Here is a 23083-nt window from a genome sequence, read left to right as displayed (position 1 = left end):
TTAAGAGGCACTTTTAAATTAAAGCAATCTAGGTCAGTAAATAGAGAAATCTCAGAGCAAGGACACAGACATTTATTTCTTTTGAAACTACACATGCACACCCTCTAACACTCTGAATACTTAAATCAGCTATGAATGTCTTGGCTCTCAGAAAACTAATTAAAAAACCCCACACAACCCTGCAAAACCTTTTTCACAAAAGCAACAGTCAAAAGCACAAACATTTTGGAAGAAGACACCCATGTACATTAACCAATTACAAGCCTTTAAATGTAAAAATAAAGAAGAAGAGGGCATGTTTAAGCTGATGCAAAAACAAGTCCAAAAACCTAGGAAAACCATTTTCCAAGCTCTCTTCTAGTGAGATGAATGAGACTGTGGAACAGTCCCATTGCTTGGGACCAGCTGAGCCAAGTTGGACGGAACACTGGAAACGCATACAGCAGGGAAACTTAGAAACCAGACACTTCCAAAGGTCCTTTCCATCTTTAACACTTATGATTCTACAACTAAGAGGTCTAAGTTGTTACAGATATATAGTTTCCACATTTTCCCTGAAACAAGGATATTTGTCACTGCAAAGCTGCTTCTAACAGACAAGTCACAGTAGCTCAATGAAACAAGCAGTCAGATGTCGGAGCTCTCCTGCAGAGCGCTTTAGTCTGAGCGCTCAGTTTAGCAACACGAAGATGTTTATGCTGGCTGCAAGAGGACTTCAAATGGCTTGTCTACAGAAATTACTTTAGAGGAATATTACACATGACATCATCCAACTACATTAAGTCAGTTCAATTACTGCTAATCAACTTAGAATATATCTGTGTAGTTATTTTTAGAGGTTTTACTGAGGTTTATTAGGAGAACATATTGTAGCACTCCCTTTATTAAGATGCCTTGATGTTCAGCTATTTTGTAAAAGGACAGTTTGATTTTTATGCCTTTTGTGTAACATTCAGGTTTCTCAACAGTTTTATCAGGTTTTACACTGCCCATGTTTAGTTTCCTCTGAGGACAAACATCCATTGATTAACAATGAAAACACACTGGTTGTGGAGACTTTAATTAGAGGATAGACTATACACTGCCAGTTCTAACTATCCAGGAATTTGCCTCTTCCTTCCCATTTGAATCTCAAAGAAAACACTCAAAATCCTGACAGCATCCATTGCAGTTCTATTTCTTGCTTTCAGAGTTTAAAATAACATCTACTGTGCAAAGGACACTAATATTCCAAATAAATACACTGGGATAGATAGCTTTACCTTTTGGAAGCTGTGTGCTACTGGGATGTGGGACTGCTGGTTCATTTTGCTAAAGAGAAACTTCTAAGTTTTCCTTTGTGACTTACAGAGGCAGAGCAGTGCCCTGGTCTAGAGAAGGCCGAAAGCCCAGTCCCCAGGCACTGCAGGAGCCAAGGTTGCTCCTTCCCAACAGCCGGAGCGCTGCACATCCCTGACAGCAGCTCGGGTGTGTGGGGACTCTGTACCCCTGCCCAGACTGTGCACTGACCCCTGGTAGCACAGACTCGGCACAACTATTTGCTCCTGTGCAAAAGCTATTTAGCAGCACACCAGGATGGCACACTCTTCTACCATACAACTACTACATGGGAAAACTTCTACTTATTTTGGGAGGAAGAAAGGGGAAACCTTTTCCACCCTCTCTAGTCTTCTCTCTCATTCTTCTTAGAGAAAGTATACTTTAAAGTAATCTTCTGCTTACCTATTCCACATGGATCTAATCTTATCTCTCATGCCACAATAAATCAGGAGTGAATCCATAAAAACATTATTAAGCTAACATTAGTGGAGCGAGGATAAGTTAAAGAGAAAGCAAGTTAAAAAAAAAAAAAAATCATCACTCTCCCACTCCCTACTTCCACGATCTCTTTAGGCTAGCTTTTATTACTTGACCAACATTTTTTAAGGGTCTGTTTTGCTTTCTGTACACATGTAACTCCCATTACTGTCAGTGGAAATTACATATGCACATCAGTAGCAAACCAGACTGCAGGATATTTAGCTCTCTAAGGTATCTATGTCCCTGTTACCATCATGTTTCAGGAGAAAAGCCAACAAAGCACTTGGAATTCTGCCTTTAAACAAACACTACATTACAACAGGCACAATTATTGCTTGCCTCTTCCAAATGGAAGAAATACCCATGAGAGAATCCTATAACACAAGAGTAAATTACGAGCATTTATCTTTTTCCACCATTCCCATCATTTTTCCATCACAAGATGGAATTCATAAGAAATATTTCTATAAGAGAAATGAAAAAGACAAAGTTTTCCACTAAGCTGTATACTAAAATGGTTGAAAATTTAAAGCAAGGCTTGAAAATAGCAAACAAGAAAACTGTATTACTCTGTTACTAGAACAAAGAGTACTCTTCCACACACAGACCACAAAGAGCTTTTAAAATATTGAATCTCTATTGCCATAAATTGGAGGAAGAAATAAAGGATTAAATGGAAGGGATTTGGCTAAGAACAGAAATTACAAGGAAACCAGCCTATCAAATACTTTTTGATGAGCCAGTGTGATGCCCTCTCAGAAGCCAGAATCCCATGAAATCATGTAGGTTATTCTTTTCTACACAGAGTCCTGATACATAAAAGCTCTAACAATAACCTGTTCAGTCAAGCTGTTATTATTTCCAAAGTATGAACAAACCTCCCTTGAGATACCTACACTACTCTTCTTTCTAAGGCATTTATATTCACATGGCTCTTATGTGCTCCTTTTCTTCTAAGGTTAAGAGAAAAATGCACATTAGCAGGATCATTTAAATCACTGTATGCCTTGAATCCAAGGAAAGCACTTGATTTCCAGTAAGAGAAGGTCTCTGCATTCCACCACTAATCAGGTGACATGGCCGTGTTTTCCCTAAACCACACTTAATGTTTTCATTAAGAAATTAAATCCAATCATGACCACAGTGATATGAAATACAGCATCTTTGGGCACAGACACTTGTCCTGCCAGGATACCATAAAAACAATCATGGTTTGTACAACTCTGAATTTCCCCAATGAACTTACTGCTCCCTCTGTGCTAAATGAATTCTGAAAGGGTCTCAAAACCAACACAAAAGGTGAAATTGAACTTAATGGGAGTTTTGCAGCTGAAATCCATAAAGCTTGATCCTACCCAAAGTAATTTCACTTCCATCACAAGGGGAAAATTCGTAATAGACTTTAAGCTCCCCTTGAACACCTCTGTTTGAAAAAACAGACCCATATTAGCAATATATTAGAAGTCACAAATGCTAGTCTAGACATTACAGTTACAGCCTCTTCCTTTAATCTTCTCTGACTCATATATATCTGTATGCTCCAGGTTGCATTTGTCCACGTGGTTTTCTTAGTAATTAGAATATCTCAAAGACCCTGGCCTGAAAAATGCTCTATAAATATCCAGTGCATCAGTTTTACTTATAAAAGTGATTAATTGAAGAATCTAAGCTGTTACTACCTTGAATAGGAAATAAAATGTCACTCAGCAAGCCACAAATCGTGAAAGCTGCCAAGAAAAAAGCCTGAACCATACTGCAAGTCACAAGTGTGAGAAACGCTGATACTGCTAATCACACAGGCTCAGACAGACTTCTCAAAGAATCACATTTGATTTATGCTCTTGCAAGAGTGGGTGACCCAGAAAGTGGGCACACCTGGGGTGCACTTAGCACACCTTTTTATTCCCTAATGCCAACCGAGTTATCTCTCCCTTGTTTCCCCATCAGCTGGTACTCCAAGGTTTACAGCCTACCCAGTACTCCTAAAGTTGCCACCTGATGTCCCACCCCTGTTTACCTGGTACCATAGTCCACCTATAGTGCTGACTTACCTTTGTTTTTCCTCTTTTATGGTGGGATTTCACAGCTTTCTTTCCTTGAACTGAGTACTTGACCAACTTTCTAACCACTACTCTGGTATAAACCAGTTTTCTCTTGCTCAAGTGCCTAACCAATGCTACATAAGCCTTCGGTTACATTTCATTTCTAAGAAATCATTTCCTCTACCATGACACCTAATGCAAGATAGCTGTAGCTTCTGCAAAACAGTATTAACTCTTCTTACAGAAGCATGCAGACATACTATCTGGAAAAAAAAAAAGTAAAATCTTGCAACAAAAATATACCAATTACTTGCTTTATTAAACAGATATAAACTTTTCAGACAATAGCCAAATTTGTACAAAATATCCTTCCCCGACTTAGCCTAAAATGGATTATACATTGGCGCCTGCACATTCTGAGATTTTTTTTTTTTTTTTTTTTTTTTTTTTTTTTTGGTAAGAGGACAGGTCCTGAGGATCAATCCAAGCCCTCTGAAGGCAGCACAGCTTGTCATAATGTTTGTACAAAACTAAGCTCTTTTTGGTGGATTACAATCTTACTTCCTACTAGTTTATTTATTTATCATTTAACATATTGGTATCAAAGAACTATTTGATTATCAAGTAACATACTGACTTTATAAAGATTAAGTGAAACACATTAATTCATTAAGTAAAATTTACTTGAAATGGAAAAACATCTATCACAACAAGCACACAGTCAATTAGCTTGTAAAGAAATACGGAAAAGTAAAAGGAGCCTTGCTAGCATGTTGTATTGTTTTCCATAAGGTGTTTGGTAAACAGTGTAGCTATATTGTGATACTGGTTCTCACTGTAAATGTGTTTATTCCATTAGTGGTTTTTACTCTATTTTCAATAAATCATTTTTGCATGTGGTAGCATAGGAAGACCACTTTAATAAGGTAACTCCTACTCTCCTTTATAATGACGTTAAATATTTGCTTTATTTATCTTTGACAGAGCTGAGAGAGATGTATAGCATGTTAAAATGTACATTTGCATTTTAACACACTCAAGCTACCACATTTTTCACTTTTCACAGTACAAATTATACATAGCAATCACTAACTGAGTTTTCAATGCATGGATCGAGTAGCTTTCTAATAAATCAAACACCCTGATGAGGAAAGGTGTCCTAACTTGCATTGTTCTCAGGAAATTAAAAATGGTTCACAGTACATGACACACAGAAGAGTTGTGAGTAATTATAATAATAACCTAGAAAAACAATCTCCTTCATAATTCTTACAGTATCTGTGACTGCCATACCTAAAAGCTCCCTAAGAAAACTACTCCTATTCTCAAATATTAAGTGTCTGTAATAGAAGAATCTGGTCTTTGCCCTGTCTTCAAACACAGCACCTCAGAACAGGTGGCTTTCTTTAAATTTGTCTTGGACACAGTGTCTTCTAAGGTTTTTAGGAGCATTTAGAGTGTGTTGCTCCAGTCTAAAAGCAGTCTTTTCACCACTAAGTTTCCCCATGGGCCAACAGTCTGATTCCGAATTCTCATGTGCTTCACCCTAGCAAGATGCCCTGCTCCAGAAGAACACAGTAAATCGAGGGGTAATACTCTTAATCTAGACTGAGTCCAGCTTTAACAGGAAAGTCTTCTTGATCCTGCCCCAACATCTGCATTAAATAACATCATTTCTCTGAAGCAGCTAATGGCAACAGCAACAATCTCACCACCAAACACAACTACTAGCTTTTGTATATCACAAGCAACTGCAGGTGATGAACAAGGAAGTGGGGATGGAACTGTCATATGAAAAGTGCTAGATACAGTTTGTTTCTAAAAAAATTACCACTCTGAAATACTTTTCTATGGCTTGTTATTACATTAGATTTTCTTGTTTCTTTGCTGCAGCTGTCTTTAGAAAGAAAATTTTAAAAAGCAAACACAGGTGTTTACTCAAGGATCAATTAACCTGCTGTTCCGCTGCTCCACCTGCCCCTGTTGCCTCACTACCTGCTCCAGCTGGACAGCTGGGATGACTCATTTCTGCACAAATACATTTTTAAATGATGCATTTTCAGGAGTTTGTTTCTGCAAAAGCAGTGGGAAGGATAAAGACCTTTCCTTAATACCATATCACTTAGTTTGTATCTCTCCTTTACCTTTTTTGAAGTAGAAAAAGCCCAGCGATTGAATCCTTCAGGCTTCTGAAAGCCAGAGTATTGTCCAATTCACCCCTTCATAATGAAAGGCATTAAAATTCAAGGACATCTGCATCATTCCCCCCCAGATAACAATTTACTGAACCAGCAAAAAGGAAAGATCATTCAAAGTTTGTTGCAAAATTTCAGATCTCTTTTTGAACAGAGTTGATGGATTTCCAGAAGCAGAGTGTAGTGCTCTGCTTTGAATTAGCCATTATCTTTTTACATCCCTCCATGTTTCCTGTCATCACAAAAGAAGATGAGTTACCCTTTAACTTACTGTAGAATAATCTCTGACTACCAGCAAAGGGGTAGTTAATGCTATTGGCAAGGATGATTTAGGAGACAATTTCAAAGCTCAGCTAACTATAAAAACAGAAATCATACTAAAGCAGCCTCATTCATTCTGCGTACTGAGTATGAGGGAAGCAGGGCTTAGTACCACAACTGTTGCAGTTGTGACAGTATGACGAGAAATGGTAGTTTCTCACCTTCTCACTCCACAAATATATTCAGCTTTGCTGACAGGAATAAGTGTTAGTCAACTGTTGCTAAAACACTTTATATAAAAATAGAACATTAGTGCCCAGAACTGTCCTGGACCATTTCTGAAAGGCCTACATGTAGGAAATCCTTACCTTACAGATCAATCAGATTAATCCTCACTTGACAGAGTTCTCATTTAAACAAACCAAGTAACCTGACAGCTGCAGACAGACCAGACAAACTGTTGGCACTCAGAAGATAGCTTGAGTCTTCATTTATTTTCAAACATTTTTTAAGCCTTCTACAACAAAAATGCCCACTGTTTCACAAAGTTATTTTACAGTCTGTTTTAGGTCTCTTAAGAACAGCAGCAAATAAATGCCCACAAGTCATTAGATAGCCAATAGTTTTTGTTTACTATGACAATATGTGAAATATTGTCACCTACAATGGAAGTTCACAGTGTTGTACATTTCTGTATGTCCCTCAATCCTCGTTCTCTCTTTTAAGAAAATATGCATATTTATCATCAAGGTTTTAATTGAAAACACCACTAAACAGTTGTTTAATATGACTTCTTGGATCTTAACTAGGGTTGACAAACCTTTAGTAGCATGAAGACCACAGCTCAAGAACCTATGATGAAAATGTAATACATTTTCCCGTGGATATTCAGCTTCCAGAAAAAACTGACGAGACCACCACCTCTGGATTATGTATTGAACGAAACCATAATTTAAGAAGTAGCACTTCAGAGAGAGTAAAACCAAATAAACTTGCATATATTTATCTGTGTACTTGAAATGCATTTTCAAAATAATAGCAACATTATTTAGTGAGATAAAATCAGCAAAACGGTCCATGTGGTGTATTTAATTTCTAGTATACTCATGTCATTCTGCAACCTTCCACTTCATGTATCTCCATACGTGGCCTTGTTATGGAAAAACAACCACATTTAAAATAGAGAGCCATTGCAAAATTTGTCTTACTTCATTGGTAGAAATGCTGGGTGGTTGCCAAAGACTTGAAGATCCTATTAAATATTCACCTACATTGGCAGTGATTGTGATGCCCATCACCAGGCATTTGTTTCCCCACAACAATCCAAATGGGTAACTTGTTTATTCCAACAGCTCTACTAAAACAACTAGCAATGAGAGAGTGGCCAGTGGCTGCATTTAAATTATTTTTAAGACTTCAATGTTACTGTTTCATTGAGATAAATGAAGCAATCTTTCCATTTTACAGCTTTCACTCTAAAGCAATTTGCAAACTCTGGAAGTTGTCACCAAATCCAGCTTTCATCACTTGGTGATGTGAAAAATTACCGTGGCAGAAGGAATGGGAAACTAGTCTCTAATGTTATCTCCAGAAGCAAGTATGGCATCTTTAAAAGAAAACAACCCAGTATTAATACTAGTGGCAATTTCCTTCTTGTCTTATTATTTTACAGTCTACAGGTTACCCAAAATCTGGGAGAAAAAACAGCCTTCATTAAGTGATGCTAGAAAAGACTATGACCCCATTAAATGCACTGGTGAACCACTGGATGAAAACTTTGTCCATTCTGCTTTTGACAGTACTTTCTGCATTTCCAGTTTCCTGATTTCCCCTACACTTCATCTGTTTTCCCTCATTATGTAAATCTGACATTAGTAACAGAGAGGAACATGGATTTTAACACCAACTTTGCTGGAATTTCCTCAAGCAAGTAAGATAGGCACAGAAACCAGAGTGTAGTACTGATACATTAATTGGTTATGGTTTTTAAAATTCTTAATATCTTATCTCACTGACTTCTTTTTTTAAGCTCATTCTAACAAAAAAAATAAGGTACAGGCAGGTCTTTGCACAGTGTTGTTAACAATTTAGGCAATACACTTCATGATACACGGGTGCATCTCTGTCCATTACCTACTGATATCTAAGGGCAGTTGTAATTAAAGCTGCCAAAAGGAGGTGTCTGTTGTGAGAGGGAAAGTGTTCTGCAGTTTCTCCAAGTCAATTCTTGGACTATAATGCTCTTTCCTATCTTTTCAATTTATAAAAAAAGACTTAAGGCTCAAGGTTTTAATTCTATTGTGAGACTGATGATACCACAAGCTATTTAAAAGCTAGATGTGAGAGAGAAAAAAAAAACCAACACAACAAACAAACCCAAACAAATAAAACATTCCTCCGAGACAAAAAAAAACACATTTAAAAAAATCACAGATGCTGTGACAATGTCATCACTCTGTATCAGGAGATTTGGACGTGTAATCATGTAGCCAGTGCAATTTCATTTTCAATAGTAGTTCTACATATTTGTAGGTTTCTGTCCAAATTCCATGAAAGGTGACAAGGTAAGAACTCTGCTTTAATTCAAGACTAACTAGGACTGAATTCAGTCCTCAGAAAGGAGGAATAATAGTCTGTTTCCTCTTCATAGTGGTTTCCTGCCATTCAGAATGGGATACAACCTTTTGTTATGCCATGCTGGTGCATGGAGGGTAAACGAAAATCTTCTCAGAGTGGTAAACAGGGTAACATTATAGGATTGCACCATTTTGCCCCACAATTTTGTGAAACACCTTATCAGCTCCTTTCATTTCATCAGTGCTGCGAACAAAGAGCAGTTAAATATCTCAGGCTCCAAACCCCATTTTAAATTAAGCACATTTAAACTTAAACACTTAATTTGACATGTTTTGGAATTACAATGAATGCATCATTGCACTGAAAGATACTGTGAAACAGAACCACCATGAATAAAAAAAAAAACAACCTGCAGTTCTTCAAAGATTAAATCTAGCAAAGCATTGCACTAATGAAAGGGAAAACTAGAGAAGAGTTCTCAGCAGCAGAAATCAAAGGCAGATAAATGGTCCTGGCAATTGCAATTTAAGATTCAGGGTGGAAAATATTGATAGTAGAGCTATAATCCCAGTGCTGATTTTTTCATGGTCTTTCTTCTATCATTAAATTCTCATTTAATAAGAACTGCCAACCAAACCACAAATCCAGTTTAACTCTTAAGAAAATGGATCCTCAAAACCTGTGTTTACTTCAAGAAATAATATCACTCCAATGCATTTCTCTTTCTGTATGACAAAAACAGAACTCTCTCTACTCTTTTGAGTGACAAGGTCAGGCCATACATACACAAATTTTTTTCAAGGCCTTAATTGGCTCAATGCCAGCATGAGGTCCCCAACTTATTGCCTGGGATTTGAGAACACTGAGAATGGTATCAGAACTTGATTTTTAAAGAGAAAAAGACCACCGTATATCAAATATATCCCTGGGGATATTCTGAAAACCAGAAGCTCCAGAAGCTTACGCTGACATCAAAGACATCTAGTTCCTGTCTATTCAGCTGTTGATGATTAACACTGTAAGTATTTTGATATCAACTCTCAAATCGCATTGACCACAGACTCAAGTTATCATGATCTCTTAAAGAGCCCTGATCAATCAAACACCAGGCATTAACTTCAGCAGACCTACAAAGGCTGCATTCCACCTATTTCTTACACCCTAGGCATAAAACCCTAAGAAGATCAATTCACAAGTTTCCAACAGAGGTCATCTAACTCCCCCAAGACAGGACCAATTATACATAACCAGCATCAATACACTGCTGTTCCACCTGTTCTTAAGATACCTCCAGTGACAGAATCCACTGGTGATTGCAGACAACAGATTCCTGTAGCTCCATGTGACCAAAATGCTCCCTGAATCTCACTGCTGTAAGCTCTGTGTGTCTTGTTTCCACCATTACTCCATTTTCACCATTATATCCAGCTTTAGAATACTTGTGCATGAACTGAAAAATTTGAACTCTGTGCTTTCTCAGTTATCTTTGTTAATAAATATTTCCAATTGTTCCCATTTTTCTTCAAAAATAACATTTCCTAAACTTCTTGTTGTCATCCTTTGCATTCCAAGAAGTATGAAGACCAACATGCACCATTCAAAACTGGATACTGCCAGTAATTATCAGGAATAGGCTACTGGGTCAGATTAACTTCTAGCACAACACCACGTGGCATTTCTTAGGTTGTGATCGCACCAAGGATGGACAGGGAAAGGAAAAAAATATTTTGTCAGAGGGATTTTTAAAATAACATTTTATTTAAAAAGTAAAAGTTCTTGTTATCAGCCTCCTTATCACTCTGACACATGTAACTACATTAGTAGTTACACATATAATTACTATATATTCAAGATAAACTGAGTTTGTGATACCAACCCAAACATTTAAATAACACGCCTTTCTTTCCCTTACTGTCTCTTAGACGTTGTGCTGTGGACAAACAATTTGTGAAAGATGAAGTAGAGACCTGTATAGAGTCTTCTAATTTGCGTTGTAATTGTCAGGTACTTAGGATGTTTATGCTGAGATCTCCTGTGAAGAGACAAAGGGCAAAATTCCCACCGAACTGTATAATGCCAAGAGACAAGGCTTTAAGAAGTTATTGGGGGAAAAATAAAAAAAAAGCAAAAACAGAATGTGTGGCAGCCAGATAAAAAAAAAACAACACAACAACAACAAACCAAAACAACAACAACAAAAAAAACCAGTACCTTTCTATTCTTACTTATTTTCTTTAGGTATTTACTGCCCTGAAGCTTTTGTCTAATTTCCATTTCAAATTTTATTAAACTAAAATCTAAGAAAAATAGAGTTAGATAAAGGCCCATTCCCTAGCAGTAACAGGCTCACTTCAATGCCTCAATATTCTAAGAAAAAGTAATTTTACAAATGTTTCCCTTTTCTACAGAGGTTTTATGCCTGTCCTGTCACAGTCTCTTCAGGGGATCCTGCTTGCTGTTGAATTCATAGAAACTAAGTTTTAAGTGTTTGGATTATCCTCTCTCCCTTTAAATACAAAATAATCTGGAAAACATGTTATAATCTCTCTCCCTATAAAAAAAAAATCCTTAGCAAAGCAATTTAGGACAACTCTGCTGATTTTCACAAAGGCAAAACTTCAGCAAAGCAATAAAACTGTTTAAAATGCTTTCTCATTCAGAGCATGTCAGCAATGCTGAATTGAAATATGCAATAAAATTTATATTACAGCCATATTGTTCCCCCTCATTACTTTAAATCTCATATGCTCAAACTCAAAATCTAAATACTCACATTGCTTTTGTTTCCTAATGGGGATTGGGATGAGCCACTGCACAGAAGTTATCATCCTCAGCCCTTATTATTTCAATTACGTCCACAGGCTCAACTAGAGAAACCTCTACCCTGAATTCCTCAAAAAGCACTAACTGGCAATCATAATTTCTTTATATTTGCTTCTGTATTTCTTTCCAAAGACACCGAGAGTATCGAAAGACAAAATGCGGTACCTAGTACATAACTCACAGACCAAGAGCAGCGGAGCACCAGAAGCCACTGCCAAATGTCTTCAGTTTAAGGAAACAATGGACTTAAAGAAAGATTTAAGGGCAGATCTTACCTGGTCTAACTTGGGATAGTTGGGACTAGTAAAAAGGCTACTCACTAAAACTGACAAATAAACAAATAAACGACCAAACACATACACACACACAGAGAACTTGGTTCCTGCTGTCAGTGAACAGTATCCCAGACGTGTATCTCAGTCACACTGAGCGGTCAGGAGTGTTGTAGCTAACCCTCAGATGACAAGGTATGTCAAATAGCCAAATTAGCTCTAAACTAATTCACTTTAATTCACCTACTCCCAATTTCATTTTTTTTTAATTATTATTTTCCTCCTGGAAAATAAACTTCTTTTCCTGGTAAAGTCAAAACTGTAAGCCTTTTCCTGCTGAGAGTTTTTGTATCCTCTCCTTCCCCTCCCTATTCCTTGGATTTCACAGACAGCACCTTTTGTCTAACAGTCTTGCAGACCATAAAGCAATGTCAATATAATTGAGAAATATTTTCATGCAATTTGCCAGTGTCTGGTTTTATTCTTTGTAAACGAAAGCCTGACTGCAGCCCTAGAGTACGTGCATATTTCAAACCCTCTTCTACTTTGAAATGACTGACTACCAAAAATGTGTGTATTAATAAATCTATACTGTGTCTTCGCACCCAAACAGACATAATTCATTTCATATAAGAAAACAAATAATCTTTTTAAAGCAGGTTACTATTATGGGCTAAATTTCAGTACACCATAGCTTTTCTTTGACTTTTTGTTCCATTTTATTAGTATTAATCCAACTCTTTCTCCCCTCACCCCTGCTGCATAAAACAGCAGAACACTGGTGGTTAAGTGTCTTCCCCCCAAGCACACAGCAGAAACACAAACTGCTTCTTTCAATCTGATAGGTAATTTCTAAGGAACACAGTTGCGGGTTGGGGAGAGAGGGAAGATAACCTGGAGAATCAAATCCATCCATTTTGTTAACCATTCATATTTCTTATGTCCTCGTTTCTCTTTGCACAGAAATACTTTTCAACCTCTACTTCAGAATACAAGGATACGGAAGGCCATCTCTACAAATAAAGGCAAAAACTCTAAAAGCCAATCAATGTAAGATGTATCCTCTTAAAGACAGTCTGAAGGAGCCACTCTGCAGGGATCAATCTATAAGTCTCAGCTCTTATGTGAGAACTAACCAAAATTATGCACTTACTTCTCACAGAAGCAAGAAAACTCTGGTTCTTTAAGCCACTAGGAGATTTAAGTCTCCTCTCCAAGTCAGCTTGGGAATGGCACGGACAGGACTACCTGATGCCTGCTGTAATTCAGTGGCAAAACCAGTCTTTAAGGGGCTTCAGAGGTACGTGAAACTCTGTCCTACTCATGTCAATATGAGTTTTGCCATTTCGCACACAAAAAGAACAGGTAACTGTCCATATCAGAGAACTTGGTGTCTCTGAGTTAGAAGAAAAACCTAGATTTAATTTTATTATCTGAGAGTGAAATTTGTTTCACTTAGAAGAATGCCATAATGGACGCTAAAAAAAATGCACCAACCATTACAGCAACACAAGCAACCTCATTATAACAGCTAAATATAATGTTTAATTAGTTTACTAAATGTATATATACACTGAAAAGCCATTAGACAAGCATTAGGAGCAATATATCCATTTTCTTTTTACAATCACCTGATTTAGTTGGGCAAATTTCTAAAGTAATTCAGTCAAACATTTTTGGCACTCTAACCCCAGTAAGCTTCCAGTTCCCTTGCTATCACTGCAGTTTGCCCCGAAGCTCTCAAGTGCTGATGATCATCTTAATTTTTACAGCTTACAGATCACTTCTTTTAGGTAAAAACGCACATGGTGTGTTTGTGGTCCCACTGCAAGATCCAGAAATTTGAAACAACTCAGATCTTTTTATCAAGTAATCTTAAAGAAAACAGTTGTGTTCTCCTTATTGGGGAAAATGACAAAATATCTGTCTGAAAAACAGGATGGCTTTAGAGAGGCTGGACATCCTTTTAACAACAACTGAGCTCCAGATGGAATAAAATCTATCTGGCTATTCACACTTCAGATGACCTATTTTATTAATAAAAGCTTTCTTAATAATGTTGTTAACTAGCAACATATCTACATGGAAGTTGTCAAAAGGCTCATTATGACTTCACCAAAACATTGTGAAAAATATTTCACTAATGAAGAGGCCATCGTAAAAATAAAGCCTATGAACATATTTTATTCTACAGCTACCTGCAGCTTCTCAAATGCTGTTTTTTCTTGATGCATTATTCCTCTAGAGATTCTGTGACGTTTTCCCATGTATTTTCACCATTTTGTGTCAAGTCCTATATGGGGTTATGTGACATGCAATCAACAATGTATATGACATGCAAAGGAGAATGTTATTGATGGCGTTATTTTAGAGAAAACTAAAGAGAGTGAGACAATGAACAAATCTGTAGCACAGCTGTTAACTGAACTTGAATCCTGATCTAACCAAACTAATATGCAAACCTTAAATCTGTTCTCCTGCAGCAATTGCTTTATTTATCCTTGCAATGCTTCAGTTGTTTTCTTTCCAAAATATAAAAACATGTTTTTTTTATTTGTTTTTCTTGTGTTGCGGAAAGTTCTGTTATTGTCATTGGGTTGTTTTGGTTTTTTCTTAATCATCTGGAGAATAAAAAACTCCGAAGTTTCTTTTGAATCATTTGGTCAATTTTTAAGCTCTGCTTCTGCCAAACCAAATGAAAGTAGAAAGTGAGAGCTGAGAACAGACTCTGCACCATGAAGGTGCCTCAATCCCGAAAAAGATGCTGAAATCAGCATCTGTGTTGAAGTAAGTTTTGCAATGTTACTAACACAAATGCATGCACCCAATAAGCAGTGTCAAGCAATTTGTTATGTTTCAAAACCAAGAGACAATTCCAGTCAATCACCAGCTGGCACCACTCTTAGTTCTGCTGGAAAGCTGAAGGATGCCAACATTCAAGTAAAGCAAACCCTTTCCTCACCACAGACAGATTCTAAGTGACCTTTACACAAAAAGGTTCTCTAGAAAACACCAAGCTCCTATAGCATGGATTTTTTCCAACCCATGGCATGTTTGTTTACTAGTTTGCATTATGAGGGAGACAGCAGCCCAGGAGGAGTGGGAAACTATGAATCCATGTTTACTGTTATCATACTTACTTCAAAATACACAGTATGAATAAAACAGTACAATCGCCAAATAAGGTACTGAGGAGAAAGCCACTCTTTGATTTCCCTCAAGCCAGTTAGCTCAGTTCAGATCCTAAAAAGACCAGAATTAGTACTCGCCTCATTACCAGCCTGAGCAGTGGTGCCAAGAATCCAAGAACAAGAGAACAAATCCGTCCCCTCCTGCCAGAGGCTAAAGTGGAGAAGCGGAGAAGAACTGGAGATTAACAAAACACATCTCTTTGCACCAGTCACATCTCTCATTTCAGTGAAAAAAAAAAAAAAAAGACTATAATAGGACGTACAGATGGAAAACAGAATGTGGGCCACTGAACGTGCATCTTGTATGCAGGTGCTGGACCAACACTGTCAAACAAACTGACTGCTTATGTTATTACTACAAGAAATGTTGTCTGTTAATCAAAGCCTAATGAACGAAGTTTTTAGCATTAAAATGCTCTCTTCTTGTAATCTTCATATTACTTTCTTTTATATTCTTTTTATGATAGGAACAAAACCCATGAATAAAGACAAAGACTCCAACAAACTGGCAGAACTGATGAAGCCAACTGCGTATTGCCCTGACACACACCCTGAGAAGACAGGAAGATATAGGCATCTGAGGGACAGAAGATTGAGCAAAAATAACAATGAGAAGGAAAGGGAATTAAACATAAAAGAGGTATGGATCCTATTAGCATGGTGTATTATTTTCTGTGAAATGGAAGGCTGTAAACTTGAGTGCAAAAGTTAAGTTGTGGAGAAACTGGAAGGTTAAGGACCTGAGAATAGGAAAAAAGCAAGGAGACATACAAAGCCTGTAAGGCCAGAGAGAGCCAAGGCAACATTCCTGAAAATCAGCAGTAGTACTGGAACGAACCCCACAATCCATCCTGTGCAAGGAAAGCAGCAAGTGAAAGTAGGTGACTGGAGCAAGGGGTAGCACTTGCACCATCAGAAGGCTGTGAGCTGCCTGGGCCAGCACACAAGATGCTCAATCTCTGGGCAGAGAAAAATAACAAAGGAAGAAAGAACCAAATTGACATAATTAATACCCTTTTTCCTACCAAAAACGTCCTCGTCAAATAAGACACAGAAGATCTAATGACGTAAGTGCCTCTGACTTTTCTCCACAGATTCCCTTTGTCCTTGCCCTACAGCCAAGGTTATAATCTAACAAAGTAAAATGAAAATCACATATTGTCTGGCCAGATCACTGCCAAGATGACAGGCACACAGACAAATTTATGTCTGTCTTCAGCCTGGTCCCTGACTCTAGTCAGTGGTCTGTGCTCCAGCATTCAATCTTATCAGCACCATTTTGATCTAAAGATGTTAGTCTACAGGCAATTGTTTTTTTGTAAGAATCACCTAGGTATTCTTTTCCTGGGGAAAACATCCGTTTTCTATAATGAAATACAAATATTACACAAAATATATAAACTTTGGGGAGAAGAACGTCAATATTTGCACAGTTGGTTTCTATAGTCTGTCCTTGATCTGGATGCACGAGTTGAGCAAGAACTTGTTGTAAATTGTAACCCGTCAAAATAAAACATTAACAGTAACCCTGGCAGCATGAAAAGGCACTGTAAGAATCAATCCCATACAGTGCTTAAATGAATATCAGAACTGATACATTCATCAGTAGTTTCATATCAAAGTCAATAAAATGGTAAAAAGTTTGAACAGTTTGTATTCAAGAGCACACTTCTTAAAAGTAGTAGCTCTGATTTGCATGTAGAAACAAGATTCCCTTCCAATTTTATAAAATATGCATATGATAATGCTTACAAGCTTTATTTTATTCATTTAATTTTATTCACTCAAAATTATTCCCTTTAATAACAAAAGTTAATTTCCAGACAAGACAGTCCTACCAAGTCTTTTCCACAGGCACTCTCTTCTTCTACACTTAAATGAACAATTTCCTTCTCTTACACCAGTGAGCTTTCCGAAATTAAATCAAAACTCCAGTGCCAAGCAGCGAAGACGCGCAGTGCACAAGGAAACACCCTGACATCAACAGCCAACTTCATGTACACTTTTGAAAAATACAAGCACAAAGTCCAGAATAAAAGTCTGCACTTCTGTTGTTTTTTATACTGATGCAAGAGACAAAAGTCTTTGAGAAGGAACATTTCTACCTAGGTTGGTATCAGTGCCTGCAGGAGACTCACACATTGCTAACGGTGCAAAAGCAGCAAGGCTGCAGCCTTTCTGCTTCCGAACAAATGTTCCAGTGTGCCTTCTGAAGCCCACCAATAGAAAAGAACCATATCTAATCCATTCAACAGCACCCTCGCCAGATTGATTAATTGGTAAAATGCAATCACATTCCAAGTTAGACAAAACCATTGGACAAGTTGTGGGTACATGTTTTAAGAGCTACTACAGTTTTAAGCTTTCCAAATCGCCACAATTAGAGAAACCAAAGAGGCACCCACAGGAGCTGAGTGCAAGGGTATCACTGCATGTTAACTTTGGGTGGGAATCCTATATGATGACGTCTTGCCTAGGTGAGAGAGATTCCTTCACAACTCCCAGTGAGAGCACAGCCTAGTTACCATTGAAAAATCTCTGGCATGCCCCTAGGATGGAGCCCACTGAAGTTTTATTGTGTTCCTGCCCCTGCCAGGGACCGCAGCATCATACACAAGACAGGAACTCTATGCACGCAGGGGTTTTGCTAATACTTCCAAGACGTAACAACTCATCTCACCCTTGTTGTTAACTCAGCTTTTATTACATAAACAGGAATTAGTGTCACACATGTAAACAATATGAAACAGTGCTTTTCGAGCAACAGACCCCATACAACACTGCTAATATGCTAGGCTTCCTGAAATAACTATGAATACAATTACCCTAAAGCGTGATCCTAAATGTGTACAACTTTTCTTCCCCACAGTTTTAGTAAATATTAAGGGGAATCAAGTATTAAAGCTCACCTGTCAAAGCTGAGAGCATAAGCAAAATTAATATGTGCAATTATTAAGTATAAGCAAGTGGTATAAAAAAACTCTACTTGGCAGTCAAACCTACTCCAATAAATTAACTCCTAAAATAGTCCTCCAAGCTCTAGACAGATCCAACAGCTAAGAATTTTTTGTTATATTTAATAATAAAAAAATCTTTCAAACTGATTTCCAATTACTTTGGTCTGAAACTGAAAGAAGAGCTTAGACATCTAACTTGAGTGGGGGGAAAACAGAGACAATTCCCTTTTCCACCCGTGACTTTCAGAGTGAAATTCATGTACAGTTTTACTACCAAAAGCAGAATCAAATGACAGCCCAACTGAAAAGGAAACAATTTTAAAAAAAAAAACAACAAAACACAACATTTGAAAGAGCACCTTGGGAGTTCCAAGGATCAGTTAGTTCAGTATGTACAATATTTTGGGGCATCACAGCATTAACAGGAGTAAGTTTTTATGTCCAGCTGAAACGGAAATTGCTGAAAATCATTTTCAAGCAAACGCATGTGACTCATTCTGGCTAATGAAAACATACCCCTCAAACTAAAGAACTTAGGTAAATTACATTTCTCCTAATTCTGCCAAAAACATTAAAGAAAATGGATTTGTCAAAGATAAAAACAAAGTAAGCATAATAGATCCTCCATTAGCAATACAAGCATGTTTAATTCTTCCTGACAGTGAAACGACTTGGGATACCATCCATTCTGTACTTTTAATAAATGTTTAGACATAGTATATTCAATTTATTTTTTTCCAGACATCCAGTGTTTGAGTTTTTAGGAGAATCAGGCCTTAACAATAATGTACTTGGAAGAGAAATAATAAGGGCAACTTGAAATACTTAAAGTGAAATAAGAGAGGCTTTACAATACCTGCAAGTTGCTGAGAGTGTTTAAAATTGTGTGAACTAATACAATTAATTTGAAACAATACAAAGAAGGAACAAGATGCACGTTGTACAAGCAACCTCAAGACGAGAATTAATACTGCACTTTACTATTATATCAACTACTGAACGACTGGGCTGGTCTGGTGCTTTTTTTCATAAATGCATTTTCGGTGGGCAAGGTTGTACTGCATTCTCTAGCAAACAACAACTTCGATTTATTCATGTAAACATCAGAAACGCACAGGCAAACAATGCCATATGGAAGGAGAAGATAGAATGGATTTTCTGTTTGCTTTAGAAACTTGACATCTGTGGATAGCATCATCTAGATTACGAACCAATCACTTTATAAATTTTGGTCATTTTAACTTATCAACCAAAACCTTGTTAAATATATTAATGCAAAAGGCTCCGAGATAGGGACAACAGAGAAAGAATAATATTTCAAAAACGTAAAATACGAATACACTTCAATATTCTTCCCTTTCACATCATAAATTTAAAGAACAAGTAAACTCACATCTGTTCTAACTTAGCTTTAGAGCTTAAACTGCAAATAAAAAGTATTAGGGTTATTTATATCTTGTTTGTATTTTGGCAAAGATTTTCGGAGCCGGGCTCGGCCGCCGGTGGCAGAGCTCACCCCAGCCCCCAAGTTCCCCCACGGCCGGGCCGTACTTACCCCCACAGAGGAGCAGAAAGCCCGCCGTCCACCCCGCCGAGGGCATCTTCCCCAGCGCCGGGACTCCCGCGGTCCCGCCTCGGCAGCACTGGGCAGGTTACGGGCCGGTCCAGGCGGGCTCTCAGTCGGGCCGGCCCATGGCCCCGGGCGGCGGCAGCGGGCCGCGATGGGAAGCACCAACACGGGCAGAGACGGGATGGAAGGCGCCGGGATGCGCTTTCGGGATGCCCCTCCGCCGGTCCTCCCGCGTCGCGTCCCGCCCCGCTGCACCGGCCAGGAAAGAGCGCCCGCGTCCCCTCGGCGGTGCCGGCGCCTTTCGGGCTCTGCGGGGAGAAGCTGAAGTCACGGGCGAGCCCCGCTCCGCCGCGCCCGCCGCCGAACCCCCGCGCTGCGCGGGCGGCACCGCCCGGCTCGGACCAGCCCCCGGCCCCTCCTCCGCGCCCGGGCCGCCCCGCACTTGCCGCCCCGCCCGGCGGGCAGCCTCCGCCCCGCCCCGCGCATCCCTGCGGACAAGGTGCGGGGTCGGGGCGGCTGGGAGCAGCGGCGGGGGCCGCACCCGCGGAGTCCCGGCGCAGCAGGCTCCGCGGGGCGGCAGCGGGGCGCGCCGGGGGGGCGGCCGCTTGGGATGGGAACGACAGGCGAGCCGCGCAAACACACCAGGTGCGAGACAAAGCAGGGACAGGCGCTGCGGCACCAGGATGCATCCAAGCGGCCGCCTCCCCCCCGCCCCAAACACATTAAACGTGTTGAATAATTAATCCATGGGAGAGGAGACAATTTTTGCTTGATGGCAGAAGGATGCTGTAAGACAGGAGCTCCACCTGGCAGGCAACCAAAGTAACCCGGAACGGGAGCATCCCGCTTCGCAGAGAAACGTCACTTTCAAACCTCAAGCGGGAAAAGAATTATAATAATTTAAAAATATATATAAATTGCCAGGCCAAACAAAAAATACGTTTTAACAACAGCTCGGACTCGCCTAGAAAAGCGCTCCCAAAAAGCCGCTGCTACCAAACAACGCCCCGAGCCTGCGGAGCGCGGCTGTCGGACCCGTCCCCGCCCGGCAAAGCCCCGCCGCGGTCCCCGCTGCGGCAGCCCCGGGACACCCGCTGCCACCGCGGCCGCGCAGGCTCCGCGCTCCCCAGCGCCAAGCAGCGGCCCCCGTCCGCCCGGAGGGGCCACTTGGAGCTCTGGGCGAAGGGAAAACCCTGCCCCTTTCCCGTCCCCTCTCCTCGCAGGTCACTCCAACCTCCTGGGGAAAGGTTTTCCCCCCCGCCCTCCCCAAAGCTGATGCTGCCTCGACACAAGTCACGCTGCTCTAGGGATCTGGACGTCAGGATGCAGACACAGATCAGCAGTTACAGCTCTGCTCTCTCTCTCAGCCTTCACACTTTGAAACGCACAAGCAAGGGCAAGGAGGCACAGGCAGCAGAAGAACAATTTCACCTAGCAAGAACTGCTAGACGTTACTGAAATCGAAATAAAATAGGAAATTCTAGCGTAGCAAACATGTTGCACTTAAATACCCTATGCTGCAAGAGGCGAAATAAAGATACTATCCTAACAAAACTGATTAAAAAAAAAAAAAACCTAGCCTATTTTAAGTTCTCTTTTAGATCTCCATCAAGCATTCCCATGTTCTTCCTCAGGCTTGGGAAAACAATAATCCAAATTCAAGCACCTGAAGGGGTAATAATGAATTTGACATGAACACTAGTGATCACCATAAATTAATTGGCATGTGAATCTGCCCGACATAGTATAAATTAAGCTTTTGAATACTTAGTCACATGCACAAGTGCTAGTGGGGCTTTCATAGATGCCTGGTAATAGAAAGGAACTGGGAAGCATATTTGGGATGTCTCCATTTACCAAGGGAAAGGCTACAGCAAGGAAAGAAACAGAAAATGTTAATTCAATGCTTTCTGCAGAAATGTCTTATGTTAAGCTGAACTTTATCTTAAATCATATTTAAAAGCTTGCACAGTATACAAATCAATACTGATGCCATCTAAAATACACTACTATCATCTGCACTGATAAATGCCAATTTCTATCCAGGACAAAGTGACTTCTTGGAAGAATTTCAAGGACTTCCAATCTCTTCTGGCATCTCAGCAAATGAAGCCAAAGCTGTACTCTTCTGCCAACTTCAGGCTCTGCTCCAGCACATTAAAACTGGTTTTAGATGCCATAGCGTTCGTCATACAAGGTCACTAGAATAATTTTTTCATTTGATTTCCAGGCTTTTAAGTTAAGCAGATTTATATGTTTTCAGCAGATCATAGCTTACGGACAGTGCACATGGGAAAAAGTTGCCAACTTGGATGAGAAAGGGACTAAATACTCATGTCTCTGGTGTTCCAGCTACTGTGGTCATCACTCTAATATTTATGTAGTCACCATCCTTCCTGGAGCTGTTGTCCTTTACAGTCTCCAGTACACTACAAGCCTGCAACAAAGAAACAGTGATGGTATATTGAGGATATGTACCTCATTCAGGAAACAAAGCCTACCATAAAAAAGACATAACTCACTGCAGCATCTGCAAACCCTGCAAAAGCCTATCAAAATGGAGGCATTTTGAATTTTCACTCAGAATTCAAAATTGAAGTGGAAAAACTAAGCCACTTTATGCTCAGCCGTGTTTCCACACCCATGAAGAGGCTCAACACAGACTGTAAAGCATCTGCCCTTGAGCTACTAGAGGAATACAAGTCCACAACCAACTCCTCCTTCCAACAGCCAATTTCTGCTCTGATATGCATAAAATAGACATTCATGTCATTCATTTGGTTTCTCTGAAGGCCTTTTGAAAACTGAATTAAAATCAGTCCTAGTAAAACGGAGAGTAAAAAGCAAGGTGTCCTTAACTCTCCAGACTAGCTCAAGCTTTATAGTCATCTTCCACCACTCTCCTAGCAAAAATACTTTGGAAATACCTTGACACTTTCCTGCAGGCTGGTGCACTTGTGAAACTATGGCTCATACTTTTTTTTCTTTTCTGCCTTGAGTCATTCATTTGGCACAGCAGACTCAGCTATTAAATTATTGTATTTTTTCCTTTTATAAAGGCACCCTGAGATGACTTGATTTGATAATGCTTCCTGAAACTGATGCTAATTGATAACTGTTTCTTGATTTCATCACAAGTCTCAGATTATGCTCATTTAGCATCAGCGCAGGACACTTGAGGACTGTTCCACCTTGCCATGTTTTTCAAACATTCAAGCACAGACAATGAAATATTTTCATTGAGAAAACTTCTAGAACATTGTGTTTGAAATCCAATTCTGGATCAGTCCAAGACAAAACCCTTTTTTTCTTTTTCCTTTTTTTTTTTTTTTTTCCATGCTATGAGGTTGGTTGTTACCGAGTATCAGTGTCTGAAGTCAAATGTCGATCATGTT

General features: G+C 39.3%; 1 protein-coding gene across 1 annotated transcript in view; it reads right to left on the bottom strand.

The window, feature by feature from the left end:
* RET (ret proto-oncogene) overlaps positions 1-20076 on the bottom strand; it is an 83268-nt gene extending 63192 nt beyond the window's left edge. Inside the window, exon 1 of the mRNA XM_051618717.1 lies at positions 19674-20076. Within this exon, the coding sequence (XP_051474677.1) occupies positions 19674-19719 (46 nt within the window). The 5' untranslated portion in view covers positions 19720-20076. The remainder of the gene's footprint in view (positions 1-19673) is intronic.
* Positions 20077-23083: the final 3007 nt, after the last annotated feature.

Source organism: Apus apus, chromosome 4, assembly GCF_020740795.1.
Source record: "Apus apus isolate bApuApu2 chromosome 4, bApuApu2.pri.cur, whole genome shotgun sequence".
NCBI lineage: Eukaryota > Metazoa > Chordata > Aves > Apodiformes > Apodidae > Apus > Apus apus.
The sequence above is the reverse complement of the archived record's forward strand: the minus strand, read 5'-3'. Positions and strand labels throughout refer to the sequence as shown.